This window comes from Genypterus blacodes, unplaced genomic scaffold (genome assembly GCF_046128005.1).
Source record: "Genypterus blacodes isolate CSIRO-AG114 ecotype Tasmania unplaced genomic scaffold, CSIRO-AGI_Gbla_v1 ptg000039l_1, whole genome shotgun sequence".
In the NCBI taxonomy this organism is placed as follows: Eukaryota; Metazoa; Chordata; class Actinopteri; order Ophidiiformes; family Ophidiidae; genus Genypterus; species Genypterus blacodes.
The window spans coordinates 2,155,578-2,180,326 of NW_027466852.1; the positions used below are offsets into that span (position 1 = coordinate 2,155,578).

The 24,749-nt window shown below is 42.2% G+C and overlaps 1 protein-coding gene across 2 annotated transcripts in view; it reads left to right on the plus strand.

The window, feature by feature from the left end:
* fam13a (family with sequence similarity 13 member A) overlaps window positions 1-24,749 on the plus strand; it is a 40,642-nt gene that overhangs the window by 2,434 nt on the left and 13,459 nt on the right. For both annotated transcript variants that reach the window (XM_076147684.1, XM_076147685.1), the window contains exons 2-14: window positions 1,077-1,272; window positions 4,294-4,500; window positions 6,188-6,365; window positions 7,957-8,107; window positions 9,288-9,377; window positions 9,861-9,941; window positions 12,378-12,619; window positions 17,301-17,342; window positions 20,598-20,639; window positions 20,854-21,033; window positions 21,450-21,648; window positions 23,312-23,385; window positions 23,780-23,822. In XM_076147684.1, the coding sequence (XP_076003799.1) occupies window positions 1,077-1,272; window positions 4,294-4,500; window positions 6,188-6,365; window positions 7,957-8,107; window positions 9,288-9,377; window positions 9,861-9,941; window positions 12,378-12,619; window positions 17,301-17,342; window positions 20,598-20,639; window positions 20,854-21,033; window positions 21,450-21,648; window positions 23,312-23,385; window positions 23,780-23,822 (1,725 nt within the window). The remainder of the gene's footprint in view (window positions 1-1,076; window positions 1,273-4,293; window positions 4,501-6,187; window positions 6,366-7,956; window positions 8,108-9,287; window positions 9,378-9,860; window positions 9,942-12,377; window positions 12,620-17,300; window positions 17,343-20,597; window positions 20,640-20,853; window positions 21,034-21,449; window positions 21,649-23,311; window positions 23,386-23,779; window positions 23,823-24,749) is intronic.

A 24,749-nucleotide genomic window follows, 5' to 3' on the forward strand; every position in this document is an offset into this window, starting at 1 on the left:
GTGGAATGAAGGATTGAAAATGTTGCATGGTGTAATGGTTTCTATAGCTCCATGTGTGAGTGATTCAGTGAGTCAGTGATGATCTGGTGTGCTGGAGGTTTTTTCAATGACCGAATTGAACTGCAATACAAAAATAATTGATTGACTCTGGTTGAATGGAGATGTGGCAGGTTGGTGTTTGTTTAAGGGGTGAGTAGAGGACACATGCCTCAGAGACAGACAACGACAGAGCCAATAACAAGAAACAAGAGACAGCATGTGATGCTGTTTGCTGGGTAAAATATTTGATATGATACGAACAGCTGCTCAATTACAACATTAAATAGTGTTAAGATCGTACAATGCTTCCCTTTGCGCATATTACATTACATTACAAGCATTTAGCCGACGCTTTTATCCAAAGCGACTTACATTACACTACCACCCAGTAAGTTACAGAGGGGGGAGCAATTGAGGGTTCAGTGCCTTGCTCGGGGGCACCTCGGCAGGTACTCGAACCAGCAACCCTCCGGTTTCCAAGCGGAAGCTCTACCACTGAGCCACTGCCTCCCTGAGAATATTGTTCTAAGCTTGGCATTTATTAACGCATTCACATGAGCCAACACATACATCTTTCCCTCAGTATCCCCCTATCATTCATGAATTTCATGGGCTCCTGAATGGCATATTGTGTTTTGCAGCATTTGTAAGCACATCTTAGTGACTGTGAATGTCCCTGAATGACAGCTGGCCATTATCTGAATGAACGTGTGTTTACATGTGGGTTTGTTCATTTAGCTCTCTCTCCAATTTAAGGTGTTGCGCGGTAACCTGATATTTGTCATAGCAACATGTGCACGGACACACACACACTCACGCCCACTTTCCTTTCAGCTCTCAGTTAGCACACACTCAATGACAGCAAAAATGCAGGAGGTATACGTGTGTAGGAGAAACCGCACCACCACACACACCTTTTAGACTATGGAGTGCAGTGACCATCTCTCTTCCAGAACAGGTCTGTCAGTGGTGATGCCAGCTCTGGCGATGCCCTCTGTGACCATAGTGTCAGTCTCTCTCTACTCTTCTCTCGGCAGCACAACAAGGCAGCGGTGCAGGTCAAGGAAGACATGAAGAAGATGGTTCAGATGCCTATTCTCAGACCCCGGTCAATGGCAGCCAAACACAGAAAACTGTTTGGAGTGTCACTGTTTGAGCTGCAGGAGCTGGGCCAGGTGGAGGAGGGAGTACCTCTGCTGGTGCGAAGAATGGTGGCGCATCTACGCAAGCATGGTGAGAAGAATAGAATAGAAATACTAGGATTTGACTTTATTTGTAGTCTCTCTGGAATACTTTTCTGTTCACTGGGAATTTTATGTTATACACAAGGATATCAGTGTCTTCCAAGTAAAACAATATTTGAGAATTTCTTAAGCCTTGGTCGATTCCAATAATTCTATTATATAATATAATTCTCTTCTTGCTTGCTCAAGGGCACTTCAGCAGGATGGACACTTAAAGGCAGCAAGCTATACTCATTACATCACCCGCCGAATCATATTATTATACTAGTGAAACGTTTTCATACCCTCGTAACCAGACATTTCCCCATTTTCTAAAAAAAAATCAAATTGTAAATGACATGTAAAGTACATTAACGAGAGCAGCAGTGTTGTAGTTACTCCTTTCTTCCACTGGATGTCGCTACAATAAAGCGCTGCATCAATTGCCTGTCTCTAATGGCGTCTCAAACTTTTTACCTGCGTTTTGTTTGATTAAACGTGAGAGAAACACAGCACGGGCACGTTTAAGGCTGGGCTGTTGTGCTTTTATCGACTCCATGTTGTTATATAAGTGTTAGACTTGTGTTTCGGGTTGAATGATGCGTCTTTTATAACGTCCAGCTATCAAAACCTCCAAGCTCTCATTTCGTGTGAGGAGCTGCAATGTCTGAAAACGAGAAGAAACGGTTAGTGAGGTACAGTATATGTCTTAACCCTTAGATGCATAAGTGGGTCAAAAATGACCCGGTGAGGTTGTTTTCTTGAAATATCTTCGTAATGAAAAATTGTTATCATTTCATATTCCAGGTATTCCTCAAAAAACATGTTTTTGATATAATGCCATTTACATTTTTAACTTACCTTTTATACATTTTAAGAAATTGTAGTTTTTGTATTACTACCCCAAGCTTCCATAAGTGGGTCAAAAATGACCCGCATGCATTTTCTATGGAATCCAATGGGAACCTTTGATTCTTATCACCTGTGGCTGTCAGGAATACATTAACTGTGGACCACACAGACTATATCAGAAGTGTCACCCCTCAGGAAGATTATTTTACACAGCAAGAGCTGATACGTGTAAGTATTATCTTCATATAATATATATAATATAATATATTTCTACAGTACATGCCAAGCAAGCCCGCCAAGTACGGACTAAAGATCTTCTGGGTTTGTGATGCACGCATTCCCTATGCAATAGATGGTATAGTTTACACGGGGAGACAACCAGGGGAAGAAGTTCAGAAGAATCTGGGGGAAAACATTGTCCAGCAGTTGTGTAGTAGATTTAGAAACACAGGTCGCAACATCTTTTTCACCAGTGTGCCTCTTGCGCAGCATCTCTTGGAGAAGGATCTCACTATTGTGGGGACTCTACGTCAGAACAAGCCAGACATCCCTCCTCTGATGAAGCCTTCCAAGTCCAGGGAGGTTCATAGCACAGAGTTTGGATTCAACGACAGCCTTACCATGGTCAGCTATGTCAGAAAGAAAGGAAAAGCTGTTGTGCTCCTGAGCACGATGCACCACGACAAAGTAGTGGATGAAAATAGCCACAACCCAGCCACAGGAAAGAAGCAGACAGGGCCAACCAAAGAGAAAGAGGTGTCAGATCTGCCCAAGTAACAAAGATAGGTGTGGGAAATGCAATGTACCTGTGTGCAATGATCACAGCCAGAAACAGGTAGTTTGTCTGAACTGCATACAGTGATTAGACAAGAAGGCAAGACAGGGAAAAGAGAGAGGAACTGTCAATGACTGGACAGTTACACACATACATACACACAAACACACACACACACACACACACACACACAGACACACACACACACACACACACACACACAATGGATGTTCACATTTTTCTATTGCTGTTCTGGGTAAGTTTCTTTTTCAAAAATGTTAAAAAGTGAAAAAGAAACATGAAATCATTCTTGTGTGGTCCTAAATACAATACTAAATATTATACAAGTGATTATTCTTAACCAAATTGACAAAAATGGCATAAAAACACATTGATTCTAATATGGGTCATTTTTGACCCACTTCTGGAAGAGTGTAGGGTCCAGTCACTCGTGCATCTAAGGGTTAACAAATCACAGAAGAGTATTAACACCGGTTTGGTTTACTTTACTTGGTCCTTCTTACAGTTAAACTTTAGGATACAAGTAACAGCAGTGGCATATAATGTTTGTCGTCTAGTCATCAAGAAACACTACCCGGATCCTCCCTCTTAGGACATCACCTACTCTGTCCTAGCTCTTTTGATGGTCTTGTTTTCTAATCTTTCATTTCTAATCTGTCCTTTTGTTTTTTCTCATTCATCATAGTACCTAACTTATTGCACTTCTACTCTAGCTCTAGTTTTGCTCTTAGCTGTTGGTTTAGGAAGGAAATGCGCTTACGATTTCTTGTGACCTGAAGTTCTTGTATCTACCTTTGTTGAACACACTTATTGTAAGTCGCTTTGGATAAAAGCGTCTGCTAAATGACCGTAATGTAATGTAATGTAATGTCTTATTAGTCTTCTATCAGTATTGATACTAAGGGGTTAAAAGACTTCCAAAGCCCCCATTTGTTTGTCTGAAAACCTTAACAATGTTTGGCCAAAATGTCTAGTTTGTCCCCGAGGGTGGTACTAGAAGAATGGAGTGGTGGAGATGTGAAGGCCGTGTGGAATGGAATCAAGAATGTGCCCAGCAAATGTCAAAGCAATCAACGCAGGGTTTTATATTTGCTTGTTTGCAGCTAGAAATTGTGTTCTTGTAGGAAAACATGTGAAGGCCATTATTCAATACAACCACAACCTCAAACATCTAGATATTACCTTTCAAAATACCACGGATTGTTGTTAGATGTGTTACAGCTTCACAAAGCAAATTAGAAATCATTCTATGGGGTCCACGAATATCTAATAAATTGGTAAAGAAACTGAAACAACAAGGAAATACTGCTACAAAATAAAACAGGAAATGGAGAAGAGACTCCCAAAACGTCAAAATGTCATGCTTCTCTGTCTTTCTTGCAGCCCTGCGCCAGGAGGGTTTGTTCAGAGTAAACGGGAATGTGCGTGCTGTGGACTCCCTGAAACAGCAGCTGGAGGCTGGAGAGGAAGTGGATTTTTCCGAAGCTGACGTGTGTACGGTGGCCAGCTTGCTCAAACAGTACCTCAGGGACCTGCCAGAGGGCCTAGTGGACTCCACGGTCCAAATGGCACTCATACATCAGTATCAAGGTATGGGTACGTTGTTACTGTCCAACTAAAGTGTTTATTCATATCAGTTCTGGGTTCATCTTGCAGGTCTGTATATTTTCTGTTTTTAATTATTTTGAAAGGACATCACGTGACCTCACCAAACCCTCTCACATGTGCTGCCAACATTAGGGTTGTGTCTGATTGGACATTGCTGAGTGAAATATGTGTGTGTGTGAGAGGAAAGAAGAGTTATTTTAGACTCCTGGCAGTGTTCTTCCAGCCCTGCTGCTGTCCTCCATCGCATTTAATCTCTTCGATGGGAAAAATCTTGGCTCCAGTATTTGCAGTATAAATTTCAGCCTTTTTGTTTTTAGGTCAACCAGTGCAGTAGAACGCTGCTCCTTTCCCTTATAACAGCTATAACTTCAGCTGTAATAATCCTCGCTGGTCTTTGGGAAACCTTAATACAGTGGGTGTGTGTAATGGCTTGTGGAATGGATCGATGGGCAGATAAATTGGCTGCATTCGGTGAGAGAGTGAGACCCAACCTGCATAAAAGTGAACCATCATTCTATGTGATTGGGGTCAAAGCTTTGATGTCTTCTTGCATCTCTCTCATCTATTACCAGTATGTGCTTTACACACATATTGGCGCCGTTTAGCTGCCAGGGAAACCGCATTAATTAACAACTTGCTCGGGATGGGAGGTATTTTGCAGGCAAGGCAAGATAGTGTTACACATTTGCAGCCTAAGCTCCAGCGTGCACATTCCCAATGTGACATCATGAACACGGCACACATGTGAGGGTCCGTCGCTGCCGAGCATAGACGTTACAGCAGAGTGCCATTAATAGATCAGACAAAACAAGTAAACAATATGGACTTGGTGTTAATTATGTTTCATTTCATTTAAGTGGAAGTGAGTTTAATTTTAATCTTATATTTTCAATATTGGTTTGTTTTGGTAAGGATTATTTTTACTTATATACATATACACGTACTTGCACATCAGCAACAGATACACACAGTTTTTGAACTGTTGATTTGACAACTTTAGACTCTACTGTAGTAACTAGTCATGTAACATTTTTGATAGACTTAATAATTTCAATAAAATGAGCATATTGATAATGGAAAGAAATAGTTGCCCCCTAATCTGCTCCAACGCTCACATTGTTTTCACGTCTACACATTTTGAAGTTCACTCAAGAACAAGATCAACTGTCTGTCCTCTAATAGGGCACATTTCCTCTCTGCAAGTAAGTGCACATTCATACACACGTATTGTTTGCGTCACACAGACTTTCCGGATAAGTAGCCATATCCGTTTAACCAATTCTGACCCAATTATGTATCCCTAGTAATAGCATCAACATGTTTTCCGGCTCCGACATGTTATCAGTCATTACAACTCAAGATTAGATATTACTGAGCTGCAGACTCGTTATAGAATCATTGATTGAACCAATTATGATTTATTCACGAAAAGTACATTTATGTACCTTCTCTTGGAAACTGCCTCAGTGGAAATCCAGTCATCAGCACCAGTGTTCATTTGAGTTTATCCTCTATTTGTTCATGTCATTGGGGAATAGATTTTACCAGAATACTTTACAAAAGTCATGAAGCCAGATTTCTGTGCATTTTTAAAAGAACAGTGTTTTTAAAAGCACAGTGTTTTTAAAAGCACAGTGACTAACTTCACAATGTCTTTGTATGTCTGTAGAGTGTGGCGATGAGGGCTCTTGGTCAGATGTGAGAGAACTTCTCCAACAGCTTCCAGACGTACACTTCAGCCTCCTCCGCTACATGTGCCGCTTCCTTGCACTTGTGGAGCAGCACCATGACGACAACCGCATGACTGCCCTCAATCTCGCCACTGTTTTCGGACCCAACGTCTTCCAGTGAGTTTAACCCTTCTACTTCATTTAGGGTCCTGGTAAACATTCGACAATTCATGCTGTCAAACATTGAAGGATGACCAAAGGCGTAAGAAAACTATTTGTATACTATTTGTTACTTCTGCAGTTAAAGCCTACCATGTTTTACTGATCATAGATATTTTAGAAAACGGAATATACACAATACATATAAAACATGTGACCCAGTTACCTCCAATATTTACCCAACAGAACTTAAATCTCAGCCACTGTAAATTTCAAGTACTTACACGGGGCGTAAACAGATTACATTGACTGACATTCCTAAAAGGTCTGGGTGGTTTACTGTGACCTTTACAGGCAGTGTTTATGGCTGCCTATAATAACAGTAAAACATTGTGGCATGGAAAAAAAAGTAATTCAGTCATCTTTCCCCCATTTATGTTTGATCACTCGTGCCAAAACAGTAGAAATAGAAACTTTAGTGTCGCCCGGGCCTAAACCTGAAAACTGGGTTCCGTTAGTCTTGTAAGCATTTTGGGCTGCGTTTGTAAAAACTTGTAATAAGACTTGGTATACACACTGCAGCATACAACATGGCAAACCATAAAAAGTATACAAACATGTGTAGATGGTCTGTAAACATGACAAATCTGAGCAAACACACTGACCTCTATCTACCACCACCATCTGTTTTGGACCAGCAGATGGCGTTATAGCATAGTGTGGATTCAAGCATGTGTCATTGTTACACTGCTGGAATCCAGAGCTCACTTCGACACATTGTTTATGAGACGTTCTATGATGTCAGATGTCTCTATCTAACTGCTCTATGGCAGAAGATTAAGTGGATGAGTGATGGTGATAAAACTGTGAACCCGTATCACCTCTGGAATTTGACCCGTAAAGCCTGATTGCCGGTGCAGTAATTTGGTCTAATGTGCGCAAAATGTGTTCGTTAATGAAAAATATGATGCAGCCAGTGGCTCTGTGTGTCATCACTCACTTATAGTGTGTGCGCTGGCCCCCTGCAGTCGCTCAGCTAACGACTCCTGTGCTCACTGCTCTATTTATAGCGTTGTGCTCAGTGGGCTTTTCGTGACCTGTCACTGCACCTTTCCCCAGTTGATTGTTCATCAGACGAGTGGGCATCACCAGTGATAGATTGTGATGTTTGGGCCCAGTCAGTAAGCCCAGATGGAAAATAGATCAAGTCTCAAAGGACAGAGCAATCTTACTGCATTACCCTCTCATACTGTACAACTGTCCTGTCCACTCCACAACCCATACTGTGTGTGTGTGTGTGTGTGTGTGTGTGTGTGTGTGTGTGTGTGTGTGTGTGTGTGTGTGTGTGTGTGTGTGGGTGTGGGTGTGGGTGTGTGTGTGTGTGTGTGTTATGCAATCAAACCTCCAGCCCTACTTCTCACCCAGCTGTTCAGTATCAAAAGAGTGGCACCAGGCTTTTTATTTAGAGGGATGGCTGGATTTATCTTGCCTAGACTGTTTGGCACTGATGCCTGACTCTCCATTTCAATATTGTATTCAACATTCCATCAGTTATCTCATTAAGGAATTCTAATGCATTTTATTTCTATTAAAATCTCAACTTTTCCAGTGTGGCTCCAGGTTTTGAAGCGATGAAGGACCAAAATATCTGCAACAAGATAATGGCCAAACTCATCCAGAACTACACCAATATCTTTGAAACGAACACACATGAAGAAAGATGCTGCACAGAAGAACGGTCAACCATCATCATTGTACAGGTGCGGTCTGATTAGAAAAATACAAAATGGATCTTTCTGAAATTTGACACTGGTAGTTCTCTCCAGTTCAACAGACTTAAATGTTTTTGTTATAGTCGGAAACCAACTGCAGGAAACGTTTATGAACACAATAACATCCAATGCCATAGAAAGGCCCAGGAATAGAAGCAGAGTCCTACATGATAGTGGCAAGCAGACCATATCTGATTGAAGTCTAAACTCAATCAATTCATAAATCACGTATGACCATAGTGGAAGCTTATGTGTCTGGGTCGCTTTTCAAGTATTGTAACACGAGTGGAATAGCAAAACACTGCCCCAAACTTCCACTTTTGGAAATTTGCCTTTCATCACATTTCACAGACCATGTCTTTTTGATTTATGATTATGTTTTCGGAATGAAGCGTGACATGGGCCATTTGATACCACATGGACTTGACCAGGGAATGACCAGGAGGGTGACCTGTCATCTCACACTGTAGCTCTCTAGCCATTTTTAACACCATCAAACAAAGTATCCCATGTCTGACTTTTAACTGAGTGCATGGAATCCAAAGGTCCATGAGCCAAGTTAGCAAAATCTGGAAGTAACTTGGCAACGCTGTGCTATATTTTTATATCCAATCTTAATCTTCATTTCCAGTTGCAAGTGTTCTTGCTATGTTGTGAATACCTGCAAGAGCACTGCCGCATGAGACCCAGCTGACCCATGGGAAAGTCCTCATGAGATCAACTAACATACAGACATGCAAACACACAGATATACACGCATTAATGCACGTACCCACATGTGTGCATGTATACACAACATGCACAGCACTTGGAGGCCCCCTACCTCCTGACCTTCATTCCTTCAAGTGCAACTCAGATGGGTGCTGCCCCTGTTTAAAAACACTGTCGAGCAAGAGTGTGTGTCAGTGTGAGAATGCATACGGCCAAAGTTGAAGATGCAGACTGTCATCTATTCTGGACACTGTTGTTAAGGAGGAAAGAAAAACAAAAGTAGGGCATATGTTTCTTGTGCAATTCTTGCAGTTGCTCCTCTAAAATAACTACTGATTGTAAAAGGTACTTTTAAAAAGTGGAGCATAACGTTTCCCGATCACTGTAAAGCAAAATGTATTCCTCCCATGACATGCATTACAAATGTTACTGTCTTCTTTGTCCCCTCTGGTCATAGGAGGCACATGTGACTGATGTAGACACAAAGAAGTCACCCAGGCCAAGCCACCTCAATGCGACGACACCAATACCAGCTCCCACAAAGAAGGTGCGTGCTCAGCCATTCAGATCCATGTGACGTGATTAACATAACATGGGTATGTTTTGGAAAGGCGTTCTACTTACACCAAAGCGATTTTCTGTGTGCCTTTCAAGATGTTATCAGTGTCAGCTGACCTGTGTAGATTGCATGTGTGTGTGGAAACATTTTCACATTTAAAGTACACAGCTGATATTTCTAATAGGTTATCACTTGTGTAGGGTTCATTATAAATAAAAACAGTTGTTCCCACTCTTGGTGGTAGACATCTGTATTATCATTCGGAAGGGGTTCACCTTTCTAATAAGTAACAGGGAGAAGATTACATGGCAAAACTTCAAACTTCATTGCATTTGCTCCAGCTAAGTGTTCAGTATGATCATTTTATTCACACAGTCATGCAGCCCCAAATAATTATTATTTACTGGATTTGCCTAGACTCTTTTCTATGCATTGCAATTTTTTTCATTTTCTCTCTTCACATATTTCAAGGTTGAACACAAAAGCCCAAAGGAAAGTGTCTCCTTGAACATCTCCACTCAAACCCCAAAAGCCCCATCAAAGCAAAAGAAGGTACAGGAAGTCACACTTTTTTGTTTTCATTGTGATTATTTATGACTTCATTAATTGTTTTACAACATTTCCTGCCACGTGAAATGTATTCTTCCTGGTGTCTTATCTGTTGCATCGCCTTGTTGCTGATTGTGCTTAGGTCATCCTCCAGATGCCTCTGATGCCTCTGGCCTTGCTGCTCAGTCACATGATTATGATTTAATAAAGCCTCTCCGTTGGAGGAAACAACAACACATTTATTTGCAGTGAGAGAAAACATGAGCCCTGGTTTGCTATTCCAACTGTGTTGGTGTTTTTTTTACAGATGAAATCTTGACATAAAATGGGCATTTTGTTTCGCCATTTGGCTTACAAATCAAGTATGAAATGTTTCCTGTTTGCGTATGTGCTGTAGGAACAGTTCTCTGGAGTCATGATTCTTCATCAAGGAGGTCAATATGGGAGCTATTAAGTGGTGAAATACTAGTTCAGTTTCAGACAGTGGCTCATTTGGTCTTGCGCAGATGCCAATACAGCTCTGTGTGTGTATCTAATTTGTCTTAGCTGCGCCTCAAAAAACAATCACAGACTGTTTAGAAGGTTTATGGTTATGGTTGTTTTTCAATGTAAATTTAACAAAAGGTGTTTCCTATGAATGCAGTGAATACATAATAAACACGCCAGCAACGTGTACATATTCACCACCGCCATGTGGAGATAAAAGAATTGCTGATTGAGCTCAGAGTGTAAAATGTAGTAATTGCTTCCCCTGGCAGTCGGAACATAGCAAGCATACACAACCTAAATATCATAGGTGTTTTTCATTGGTTGAAATTATTTTAACCATCAGTATAAGCAGGTAGCCAGCAGTAGGAGTCGGATATGAGTTCTATGTGTATCATTTGTTACCAGACGTTTAGATGCTTACACTTTCAAAAATCAGCAAGAAAACTGGATTACATGCCAAGTCTGGAATCCATCTGATTCCCATAGAGGTCCCTCCCTTCCTATGACAAAGACAATGACTAGATTTATGACTAATAACCGCTTTAAATATTAACTTTTATAGCTTCAGTTCCCAAACGCGTCTGTATAAAGTCTAACACAGAAACAGCTGAGATACAGATTTGACCTTGCTGCCTCTAAATGGGGAAGACCAGAGTGGACTACAGCTAAACAAGTCGGTTATCCTGTGAAGCAATAATTTTAGTCTGTAAATCAGACTTATCTACCTTTGAACAGACAAACACACCCACACACCAGGCTCTAAACATGTCTATTGTATCAGTTTGATTGATGATGCACTCACCAATAAAAAGTACGATTATGTGAAGAACGGCAGCAGTGTTGAACACAAACACTCATTAAAGAAGGAACCAGCCCAATGTTGTTAGCAGAGCATTATTAATTTACGGTTTTGTCTTCATGGTCACTTGGATGCATTGGCCTTCATGTTGATATACTGTAGATCATCCATCACAGTCAATGCATTCGTTGTGTTCCCATTGTGTAAATCAGCAGTCTGGGATTCCCAGTGAAAGTTTCGTTTCTCTGTTGGATGCCCCGAACAATGCATCTCCATCTGGTATTCTCTCTCTCTATCTGAGTTGCCGAATCAATCCCAAAGCCCTGAGAGAGCAAAGTCTATGTGGATCCAATTAGGTTCCCAAATGATCACCCACTAAGTGCGCCATTACCATTGATTGTCTTAATGGAGGCAGAATCCAGAGATTTTGGAACATTCCATTAGGTTAGACCCCCCCAAATGGAAAGTTCCATAATTACTGTGAAAGATGTCCATCAATAGCTGCAGCTCTTAACGCGTTGGGTTCTGTGACCTTATCAATACTATTGCCACTGCCATATAGCTTATATGGCTGCTTACATAGGCTGTTTAGCACAGAAAGGTTCATATACGGGAGTAGTGACGTAGCAGCTGCTTATCTAGTCTGCCCATACTGTGTACTCCAGGATATTTGAGCTCGCTCTTGGATTTCAGTGATTGAACCTCAGCAAAAATGCAGAAGAGCGCTTTGGAGAATGTAGCTGTAATTAGGTTAAGGATCTTTTCCTACACAACAGTCAGTGGTTCGCTCTGTTTACGTCCACTGAGGGTGAGCATGGTAAGATAAACATTTGAGTTTATATCGCTTTATAGGCTAACCTCTTTTCCCCTCCCCTCTGCCCTCTGCCATGGCTGCTCTTTTATTGTACCTTATTGTAACCTGAGCAAAGGTTGATTGTGTGTGTGTGTGTGTGTGTGTGTGTGTGTGTGTGTGTGTGTGTGTGTGTGTGTGTGTGTGTGTGTGTGTGTGTGTGTGTGTGTGTGTGTGTGTGTGTGTGTGTGTGTGTGTGGAAGAGGGAAATGTTAGATGCATGCATCATTTACCTCCTGCCTCATCTCGGATTTCCCATCACGAGACTCACCTGTTGTTTATATCCCTTTCTGTAAAACAGGTGAGGAAAGAAAATGACAGCACACCTCAGGTCCCTCAGCCCGGCCGCTCTGCTAGGCAGCCCCGTTGGAGGCCCCTGTCCTTCCCCATAGTGGTACCCCTGATCTCAGTGCTGAGGAGTCCCAGCCCAGAAGCGATGGAGACCGTTTCAATTTCCCAGCACCGCCAGGAGCCCTCACAGGCGGTCATGGACCTCACCCAGCCTCGTGTCAGCTCCTCTAGCAGCATGGAGGCCCTGAGCAGGTCAGTGTGTCTGGTCAAAGTACGCCTGCCTTTGAATTCAGCAAAGGAATGTTACAAATACAAACTGATATCTCGCTCTAACGTACCAGAAGCCATTTACTTTAGTGATTGGCTTTACTCTAATGTAACTACATAGTATTGTACTAGTTGTTTGATGTTAATCTTTTCACTTTCTTTTTCCAATAAAGTTGACTGCAGACGACAACAAATAGATGATGCAGGAAACGGCATGTATTCAATGACTCCGTGAGGTTTAGTGCAGTTTTTATTAGGATCATAACCTTATCTAAATATAACAATTTATTGCCGCTTGCTGTTGATTACACTCCAAGGTCACAGAAAACTAAACAAAACTGCACCGTAAATATCCTAAATATTCTAATACATCTGCTTCCAGTTTTGCAAATCTATTTTGTAACTGGGCCACCAGTTGTGGAATAATACAGTACAAGGTGACTCAAGCTATGGTAAATAGGTTATGACGACTGTTTGCGTAGGTGACATGCAATCAGTCAAGGGTAAGAGTGAAGGCTCTCTGAAGTGTCTAATGACAATTTGGGATCTAAAGACCAAGCCCAGTGGCAATGTGCCTTTGGCATGCAAACAACCCTATTATAAGAAGCTGAAACTGGAACTGCTCAGTGTCGAGTGTCTTCAGTCCTGGAATAGCACGGCTACAGTTGTGTGTGTTGTTAAGGCTTTTGCTGCTTTAACTGGTAGGTCAGACAAGCATTAACCTAGCCTGTGATCCTGCCTCTAACTGTTCAGAAGTGGTTGGTGTTGAGTGTCTCCTGTCCTGGAATCACAGTGCTACAGCTGTGTGGGTTGTTAGAGCTCACACCTCAAACAGGTGGCTCAGACTAGCATGAACCTAGTCTGTGAACAAGCCTCTTTACTGTTTACACGCCGAAGACTCGCTAATCCAGCACCCACATGTTTTGACAGGAGTTATGTTGTGGCTCACTTGTATGATGTTATCCCCTCCACTAATGATAAACTGTGAGGAGGAAAAAAAACAATTGTTGTGTGATATTAAAGCTCTCGGGTGAAAACAATCCTTTTTTTTTTAATTGGAGTTTGTTAGGTACACCATTGACCTTTGCGACAATACTTATCAGTCAGCACCAGATACATTTGAGAAATGAATAAAATGAGAAATACCTTTCATATCATTACAGGTACAAAATATTTTGTTCTAAATTATAATTCTTTATAACTCTTCAGCCTCCAAATAATGCATGTCTTGCTCATGTGGCATCAAACCCTAATCTAAATATTCCTATAAGTTAACAGAAGTGTCAAATATGATATGTCCAAGGTGGTAACGGCTTTCCTCACCATGTCACAGGATCAGTAAATCTTCTGGTGGACTCCCCCTCCCGCCCACAACCTTAAGTTCTCCTTGTTGGGTCGTATTGGGTGACTGATTGAGAGACTGTGTGACAAGGTACCCCAGTAATTTGCGTCAGTGATCTGGGTTTGTTGCCGTTCACTAATAGCCTCCTGCAAGTACGCATTATCTCATTTAATTGCTTAACAGGTTACTGCAGGCAAGCATTGGATGGAGCAGAGAGACAAATTAAGGGCTGAGACACCTTCAAAGATGAGTTTGAACTTAGTTACTGTGTTTTAGGCGCAAGTTGATAGTAAAAATAAATGTAAATTTTTAAGTAGCTGTGATTTTAGCACATATCAAATGTATGAAGATTTTCCATCAGTGGGCTTGTGTGTTTCATATGTGTGGCTGCTCTCATGCCGTCTTGTCAGCTTGCTCTCACTTTCCATAGGTATGTGTTAGACATACGTATTTGTGTCAGCGCCTAGCAGCACTGCAAACTGAGCCAAACTGGATTGCACTAAAACGTCATTAGAATTTCATTACTGTGTATTGATCCATTTTTACGATACAGTTTTATTTTTATCCTTATTTTATAGGGTGTGGAAAAATTCAATTTGATATGGGTCTGGTCTTGTTTTGTTTGACCTCCCTCAAGGTTTCCTGTCTGTGGCGCTGTGCTCCATCTAAAGCTTTCTTACATGCTTCCCCTTTGTCCAGTTAATTAATCAGAGTTATTTTATATGCAACAATGCTATCACCTCTTTTGTTCTCTATCTAACTATCTATCGAGAGTTATATACACCAGTGTCTCTCACCCTACAAGCCACGTGAGCCAACATGGCAGCACCGTGTGAACTTATTATGCCTTCAGCATTGCGTAATTGCACTTTGTGGAGGTACACTGGCTTTTGTATATAGTTGCCATGGTCCACCGAATCTTGTGATGTAACTATTGGGTTTCTTAGAAGTCCATTGGAAATAGGTGGGAGTGAGGAAACTCTCAGTGTGGTGTGAGTGTGTGCAGGTTCCCTGTAAGTATGATAGTATTGTTGGTTGTCTGTCAGGAAGTCTCATCCATCAGCCTGACAGGATGTACTTTCAGCTAGAAACTATGGGCTGGATCAAACTGGTTTTCCTACACTTTAAAGTTAAGGCAATTCACATTCATGCTGTTATGTGACGTGGATAATATAATGGCTTTTACTAAGATTTGATGTCTCAGGTCAGTGATAGATCTCACACTGAGTCACAGACTTGGCTTGGCTGTGAGGGAAATCATGACTAAAGGTGTCATCCAGTTATTTGTCTTCTAAAACATTTTGAGTTATTTCACTTTTTTTCAACCAGTATTGACCTCTGTACAATCTTTGTATGTAATCGCTAACTTGAAAAAAGGTTCAAGGTCATATAAATCAAATTAAGTCCATCTGATTTTATCATTAAACATTCACTCAGAACTCCCAATCAAACACAAACTTATTTATCTTCCATGAATATTTCCCCCCGAATCATATAAGGGTGCACATGGATGTGAGAACACAACAGGAAGACATAAGTCATGTGAAAAACAAAATTACAGCTTTTTTACAGATGAGGACATAAGGAAAAATCATCAATCTACCAGGTCATGAAATTAAGCACCGCGTAACAGATTCAGCAAATATTAAAAAACATTTTTATTACGCTATTATTTATAAATGGCATGACAGCTTTGTGTTCTTTAACACATTTTCTCTGATTGCACAAATGTCCTGTATACCAGCATGATTCAGTCCTGTTGCCAATCGCTTTAGGATTTGAACCAGAGATTTAGAATGGACGAGCATGTCCACGTTGATTAAAGGTGTTTTATAATAAGTGAACGGACTAGTGGTTGCTATGACATTGCCAAAAAACTTTGAAAAAGTAGAACTTTCATTCCTCCTAGAGGGCTCAAGTCTGACCACAAATCTCCTTGTTCTCCCCTCAGTAAGGTAGTGGGTAATCAGGATTTCCGCTTTCGCAATTCATGGCTGCAGTGACGGCACACATTATTTTAATGCGATTGCTAGACTGTATAACACCAGCTTAGAAGATGGGTATGAGGAAAAACACTTGCCCCTAAGGCTCTGAGGGAATTTAGCTACATTTGTGTTGAATTACACCTGCAGCTGTCAGGCCCATGTATAATTATATTTGAATGTTTTCATATTAGGGGAACACATGCAATTTTCCTCTGCCAAATGTCATGTGAGAAGACTTTCCAAACTTCAACGAACTTTGCCCCATTTTGATTCCTGCCTGACTTGAAACTTAAATCCTTTGTTTTGAACTTGTTGTGGTGCTGCTTGGAGGTACAAAGTTGTTTCTCCTCCCCTTGACAAACCCTACCCTTTACTGTAAACCACATGAAGCAGGTCACGTACCAAAACACACCCAATATTAGTACCCAATGTTTACTGAATAGTCGACCAATAACAAACCAGTCTCCTCTGTGTTACATGTACAATCGGCATTACTGTATTCACTGCTCAATAATGTAGTTGGTAGTATATATCATTTTATTCAAGAACTTTGTCTGAACTGTGAAAAGAATGTGTGGAATGAGTGTGTGCAGATATCTGGCCTGTGCCTGGTCTGACAACATTTTTTCCACATCCCATTGTCGCACATTTGTAGATTGAGAGTGCTTACAGCATTCATTCAGAATTCATAGAAACTTTGTGAAACCATAACACAATATTGACATTTCATTTGTTTTCTGTAAAAATAGATTGGATATCGCAATCAAAGTTTTATTTGGAGTCAATAATTGATGGGTTATAATCAGTTTCTATTTCAATCTGTTCAATCAGTGTGTTTCGTGTTTCACAGTCATTATGAATCAAACAAATAAACAAACAGGCCACCGTATGCCTAGACGATGCATTTGCTGTGCTTTGACCTTAGAGAAGACACAATGCCGCTTAAGTTTGGCAACACGACCCAGGATTATGCAATTTCTACCAGTCACGTATGTAGATGTTGTTGTGCAATCTCAACACCAAGTGCCAACATTAAGTTCCTTTTATCGTTGCATAGTTTCATTATGGTCGCATCCAGTGGCAGTTAGCAGCCTGTATTCCCCAGCAGAATCATTTCTCTGTGGTTCATAATAATTAAAACAGACAGGTCTAACAAAGGCACTGATCTGTAGCACTACATTGCTTTTATTCTGCAGACAAAAGCCAGCCTTGTGCTCCTATTTTCAGCCCCAATACACATGTAGTGAAGAGGGGGCACTTATTGTTTTGATGCCATAGTGCTTCATAGCCTACGTACTCCTTGTTAATTAATTATATCCATTTGTTTTTCCCCTTTCAGCTCTCAGGAAGACAAGAGACCAATATCTCCGTTCTACATGAGGTAGGCACCGCTGCCTGATTGGTTGACTGGATGTTGTTTTGGACTGTAGATGTGTGCATGTGTGTGACGGGGGGGGTGGGGTTGCTGGTGGCTGTGCCTCCATTATAGTGGTAAACAATGGAGCAGCAGCAGGAGGAGGGAAAGTAGGGTAGCATGCACATGCAACAGTTTGCTCACCAGTGTTATTGTGCCTGTGGCAGCCACAGCACATTGTTCAGATATACATAACTAAGCAAAGGTGTGTCTGTGTCTGTGTGTGTGTGTGTGTGTGTGTGTGTGTGTGTGTGTGTGTGTGTGTGTGTGTGTGTGTGTGTGTGTGTGTGTGTGTGTGTGTGTGTGTGTGTGTGTGTGTGTGTGTGTGTGTGTGTGTGACAACAATTTGTGCACTGATGTCATTTTTGTCCTCATGTTTTTGCGTGTGTGAGTGGTATAATTCCCAGCAGAACCTCACCACACCCCCCTTATAAAAACTTGTCAATCATCCATCAAGCCCTCAGTGTGTTCACCTAAAGGTTAGAGACGTTCAGAGCTACTTGCTACTGATTTAATACCTCAAATTAAGAACAAAAAACAACATTCAAACTATTGGAATCTTCAGTTTTAAGGCTAAGGAAAAATAGATGATATAATGTGGTGTTTGTTGTATTAGCTTTCCTTTTCTTGAATACATTGTATGACTCTTTCTTGTTGTTCATCTCTCTCTGACACACACTTCCCTTATTGTTTCTCACTCTTTACTTATCTAAATGAGTAAGACCAGGGCACAATGGCACTCTGTCACGTACAAAGATTCAGCCCTCTGGCTCACGTTCAATTACTAACTCCACTGTGGACTTGGGCTTCGTCACATACACACACACACGTACTGCGCACACAGTCTTTTGCCTCCCTGCTAATATCTGACTGTGGTGTAATACTGGATTACTTGAACAGGCACCAGCATGGTACAACGTGTGAGGGATTTAACTGCTGTGACTCCACTGCGAAAGCTTTGGGTTTCTTTCGTCTCTTTGTGACTCTCGACGAAGGGAACGTGTTATTTTTGTTTACGCCGATTCCTGTTTGTTAGTTTGGTGCAGTAAATGAATGAGACTGCTACTTCTTCATAAGATAACATTCAGTAGCAAATTGTCCTTCAGGTATATCCAGAAAACTTATGTAATTCCATCAAACACGCCAACAAAACAGTATTTCCTGAGTATTATCCTGAGAGTAATCGTATTGATAACAATGATATACTTATATATATATATACAGGTATATACACTTTGAAGCATTGCATCAGCCGTGGTACAAGTTCATGTTTCTCATTAACCTCCTCACCAGTGAAATTGCAATGGTGTCGTGTGTGTGTGTGTGTCTGTGCGGTGCTGGATTAGTTGTATTATATTTCTCCTTAAAATCTCCCTTTGCGTCATCATTCCATCGCAAAATCACCACGTGATCAGTGACCAGTCAAACATTTCATTGTTTCCAAATTTTGGATTAATACAAAGTCCATGCTTGCAGTGGAGAGTCCTGATTCATCCCGTCGGGTCTGGTTTGCTTCTGTTTCATGACTCACAAGGTCACCGTTGCTCCTTGCAGCGACTCACTCTCTCTCTCATACCACAGCGGTTGCATACTGGTGCATCTTTAGCTCAACCGAAGTCAGCGATACGGCCCGTTTTCAAGACACTGACGTCACTTCCTCTGCTGAAGCGCCACACTGTTTGTACACCGGGCCAACCCAGTGCCCCTTTGGGACTTGCGATGGCCTCCATGAGATATTTTATTACCAAGTATTTCACACTTCACTCGCTAAACACTTTACAGGCAGATGTTTATTGCATCAACAGCCTAAAAATGGTGCTGGCAGACATATTAGAAAGTTGCTCTAGCATTACGAAGTAGCATCAATGACAGGAATTATGAATGTCAGAATGTCGCGGCAATGAACTGTATTACAGGCAGCAAGGAGTCAGTGAGGGGCTTGTAAATCTTTTACAAACTTTACTTTTCACTATTAGCTCTGTAGGACAAATATGATACTAGATGGCACCATAAATGATTCCTGCTGTTTCATAACCTTCTCCTGGAACCCATTTCAGTTCATGGCTTCAGCTCGGTCCGACAGTTATTTTAAGAACTTCTGTCAAATTTCCGACATGAATGTGTCCGCAGCATTTGACTCTCCCCCCTAATCCAGACTGGCAATAATTCTTGCCTCTGACATTTCCAGGCGTTAAGGTCTAAGGTTAAGTCAATATTAGTAAGCCATTAAACCATTTTCTGTTGTCTCAACCCGCCACAGTCACCGCCAGGTCTATTATTAGGCTGTAGTTAATATTTTTCCTGTCGTTCAGAGATAATCGAGCGGCTCAGTCGGCTGTTTCTAGAGCACCAGCGTGTCCTTGCTGATCCGCAATCAAATCCCCTCTGAACTTTCTCTCCCGTGCCTCCCTCTTTACTTTCCAACTGTCTGAATTAATAAAGAAGGAATGCTGTTTTCTTTGTATTTTGTTAGCAAATTTCATTATATAATAAAGAAATTTGAGCCAGGCACTTCAGGGATTTACAGCCCTTTTTTTATCATTTGTTACCTCCCCATTAAACCACACAATACGATGTGATAGCGCTTCATCTGATTGGCTTTCTTGGCCTATAGCTTTGATCGTCCTTGCTCGCCTCAGGGATGCACCGCAGTCACCTCTGCCTCTGCACCACCCCTCCGTTATTACCTCTGGTTTACGACGGCACCAAACCAGGCCGCTGGTGAGCTCTGTTGTTACTGTCATCTCCTTTGTTTATAATGAAGATTTCTCAGGTCACCCTTGTACCATAGATGTACTCGAGGAAAATCAGATTGGTGGCCACTAGACCAAACGCGGAGGATCTTGTTTGGATCTTGAATATATAGGTTGTAGCAGCAACATCTGACTTTGTCGTACCGATTGCTTCAGAATACTTTGACTTACCAGACTGACATTGTGTTATCCTGTGACAGAAAGAAAGAGAAGATAAGACAATCAGTGAACGTATACTGTCCCTTACTTCAGCCTATGTAGGACGTTGTGGCGGTGGCTTTGCTGTCAGAGGACCTACAGTGTTTATGCTCTGAACACAGCTGAAATTAAACACACACACACGAGCTGCCTCGGTCACCTAGGTCAGCTGCAGAGCCTCTGGGATGTTCAGCGTTGCCCAGTGACCCGCTGTGACCACCTGTTTGTGTCTCTGACGCTTTAACACACCTTCCTCTTTGTTTTTCTCCAGTAACCACCTCTCGCCCGTCCGTTGCAGACCAGATGTGGAAAAGTAAGTGGACTTTTCTCACTGTTACCATAGTGATTAAATACACTGTAATGGGTTCTGGAATAGCAAGCGTTCTTCCTTTGCGATCAGCTATTCTGAAAGTAGCGATTGAGAGAGGATTTGTCGTTGTGCTTCTCCTGCAACAGTAACTACATGAACTATATATGAACCGACCTGTGTCGCCTTCCCATCTGTTTTCCTTCTGGTTCTCCCACAGTTTTCTGGAAAGGACAATACGTTCAGCAGTGGAGCAGCACCTCTTTAGTGTGAACCCTTCAGGGGATCAAAGTTCAGAGGAGTGTGAGGTGACCCCATGCCCGACATCGACTGCACGGCAGAGACGTCGACACCAGCGAGAGCAGCACGAGGAGGGCCTGAGAATAGGAGAAAGGAGCAGGTATAACTGGCGGACATTTTTGAGGTCAAAATCTCAGTCTGCAGTATTGCTTCTTCCAATTCATGTTTCGGTTACTGCAAATGTTTGTGAGGCTGTCATTCTGCATTGTAAGCTTGTTTACTTAGACATAATATGGTCATAACATCTATAGTCGTGGCAGCAACAAGCTAATCTGTGTTTGTGGAGACGTGGTGGAGCAGAAAATGCATGGACAGTAAATAGAATTAGCGCCAAAACCAAACAACGTGTTAGCTGCTGGAGAAGGCGTAAGTGAAAAGAGGTCAGGATAAGCATGGCATTTAGCTCCTGGAGGTATTTTAACGCAGATGACAAACCGGAATGCAAGCGAGAGAAAGACGTAAAGCTTAGTGTCTCATTTCCTTGAGGCTTTTTTTTTCTTTCCCGTCTGAAATCAGACCTTCTGTCAGAGCTGACACCGACAAGGAGAACGTCCCGTCGAGCGAGAGTGGAAGCAGTGTGAGTGCCACCAGTGCAGGGGAGGACACGTGCAGAGCGGACACACGAGGAGGACACAGTGGCCGTACCCCCAAAGCCAGGAAGGCCAAACACAGCCCGACTCCGGTGCAGCTCACTGGCAAGCGAGACGCCCACGCAGTGAGTCATCCTGCTTTTCCAGGATGCCTTTCAGCTCTTAATATCCTCCTGATTTGTTGCCATGTTGTGTCTCTCCTCTCCTTCTCTGTGACCTTTTCACCGTACGTTTCCATTCGTCTGTAGGTTAATCTTTACGTAACATACTAACCTGAAACGGACGGGGCATTGCACACTCCAATGTCAAGAGTCTGCTGAAATCATTGACAGCTTAACATTGTAGTAACTGAATTGTATTCCAAATGTACAGACCGCTCTTTGACCTTGTTCGCATTCATTCTCATCTGCATGATTCAGCTTGAGTATAAGAGCACTAACAAGCACATGTGCCTTAGACTCAAACATGCCTGTCGGTTTATTTCTGAGTCACCGAAAGCAATTGTCAAAACAATTTTTCGAAGAATCATGAAAATGGGAACAGCGGCGAGATGGAAGATGACAGGAAGCAACATCAGCACGGCCACTTAATAGTCCCCTGCCATTCTCATGGTAGCGAAAGTGGCCTGTAATAATACACATCATGCCGCACTAATTGTTATCGTCTACGATCTGGAACCGTACCAACGCAGCTTGAGTGTGGGCCACTTATGTTTGTGCAATTAGCAGCAGCTTTTATCCACTCAAGATGGCGAGCAGAAGATCGACTCATCCTTTCGGTTTGTGTCACGTGGATACACCACAATGACAAAAACAACCGCTTAGTTTGTAAAGTGCTTCGTATTAGTGGGTTGTTAAGTTGAAATAATTGACAATGTTCTCGCTCGTAAAGCGTCACTCGTGTGATTTACACAAACCTAATGTTCAATCGTCTGATTTTGCTGGATCGACGGCTTAGAAATCGAGGTCGCCCCCGCTCCGCCGTCGCACCTATTTAAAGCATAGCGGTAAAACGAGATTAAAAAGAAAAAAAATACTGGGTCAGCTGTGGTGTGGCCTGTCAGCAAGGCGAGGCGGGTCTCAACCCCCAATAGTGCATTAGTGCAGTGAGTGTGTAAAAAAGTCAAAGTCACAGCGAGGACACGGTGTACAGCATTCAGCCTAAACGAAACACGATCCAATCCCTGACTCTTCTTACACTACAGCTGCCCTGTCTGATTGTGTGTGTAAGGACATCAGAGTGTTATACACACTTCAACTCATAAAACTATCGACGCAACCGCAAGGCAACTGTCCTGTGGGAATAGATTTATGAATTGCGCTCTCGTGCTCACCAAAACAGCTTGCAAGTCCCGCAGCCTGTTTTATTTATTTTGCATGCCGACCCCTGGCAGCTTATGTAACAGTATAGATGGTAGCTGATGCCGTGACACATATATGCTGTGTATGATACCTGGCATGATGGGGATTGGCTGGACGGGGTGTTGCGTCGAGTGGCTAACAGCTGATGTTTGGCTTTTTGACAGTGAGGGTGTGTGTGTGTGTGTGTCTGTCGGTGTGGAGAGCAGCCTCAGTGAACATGGAGCTCGTTGCGTCAAGAGCTTAGGAGTGTAATCAGGGATACTTAAAAGCCTCTTCGGGGTTAATGTCACAGGCCAAGTCAGCATTCCTCTTTAAAATTCTTTATTGATCCACTCAGCTTTTCTTTTTTTTGTGATTTATCATACAAAAAGTCTCATATGTTCCTCATTTGATCCTTACAAGTGCATGTGAACTTTTGTTTTCCCAGTTAAATGACTGTGTGGACATGTCAGGGACGCCACAGAGAGCAGGAGAAAACAACATGGAGACGCTGAACAAAAGGTGAGTTTTGTATCGTCTCACTCCAGATAGTGAATCGCTGTTTATCACCTCATCTCACATTTTCATATAAAAACCAGGGTCACCCCAGCAGTTACGGCTGTTCTAGATTGATAAGCCACTGCTATCTGTTATCTCAAGAGAGCCGTTTAACATACAGTGGTGTTTATTACATACATTCAAACTGATAAATGTGTGGAAAAGCCACTGAGAGAGGGAGCGGGGTCTTCTGTCGTCTCGTCTTCTGTATATGCACGTTGACACACTGTGCTGGTTAGACTTCAACGCAACACCAATTCAAAAATAAACATTTGTCATTGAGCCAACATCTTTTCCTGAGGTGGTATATAGTTGGCCAGGAAACAAGCTGTGACAGTTTCTCTCTCTGATTCTTCAGGAAGGGCAGCTCAACAATAGACGGCCATCATCGTCCTCCACAGGTAGGTCCATGCTTTCTCTTTCTCTGGTTTGTGTGATATTGCGTACAAATTCGGCGTCGATCAAGACCGGAGGGAAAGGGGAGGGCGTGCGTAGAAGAGGAGTTGTCAGTGTTTGAGGAAGGTGTGGTGCGTGAACACACCACGTGCCTCTCTGATGTTACTTCACACGAACCCGGTGGTGTTTCCACTTATCCATCTAATAAATGCTACCTTAGCATTAGAGCGCGTACCTCAGGTGTTAAAAACAGTCTGTACCCTGGAGCAGCCAGCACATCTTAACACAGCACGTACGCATCACCACACATGCATGCACAGATGGATCCATGTAATATGGACTTTACTTTGTTACACAATTTCCACTATGTTGTACAGAAGAGGTATTTTTGGAAATCCTATGTGGATGCTGCACGCTGTTCCTTTTGCTTTCGTGTATTTCTGTCTTTGTATGGGTAAAGTTGGCCATATGCGCTTGTTGTTTATTTAAGGAAGACGGGATCGAGGCTTGAAAGTTGTTTCTCCATTTTAATAGCTAAAGCCAATGCATTGAATTTGAACTGCAGAAGAAGAACAGAATCTGCACTGTTTCTCCAGAGAAACATAAAATCCAAAAGCCAAAACCTCCCAAATGAAGATATTTGCATCTTGGCAAAGATGGGAATTGGAAATGTCCTACATTTGCGATTGCACAACGACAGTTATTCATGCAGCTGCCTGAAAGCCTCTGCTTTTAATATTACAACCGTTATTTGCTCTTGGTGTGAGTAGATTGTGTTTGTCCATCTGTTTCTCGTGCAGCAGCATTTATCTGGACCACTGAAGAGAAGCATATAGTGCAGTACCAACATAGTGGAATTTGTCTCTATGCAGCCCAGATGGATTTGGGCAGCAGCTCAGTCTGCACCTCTGCCACCCACACCAAAACGTGTG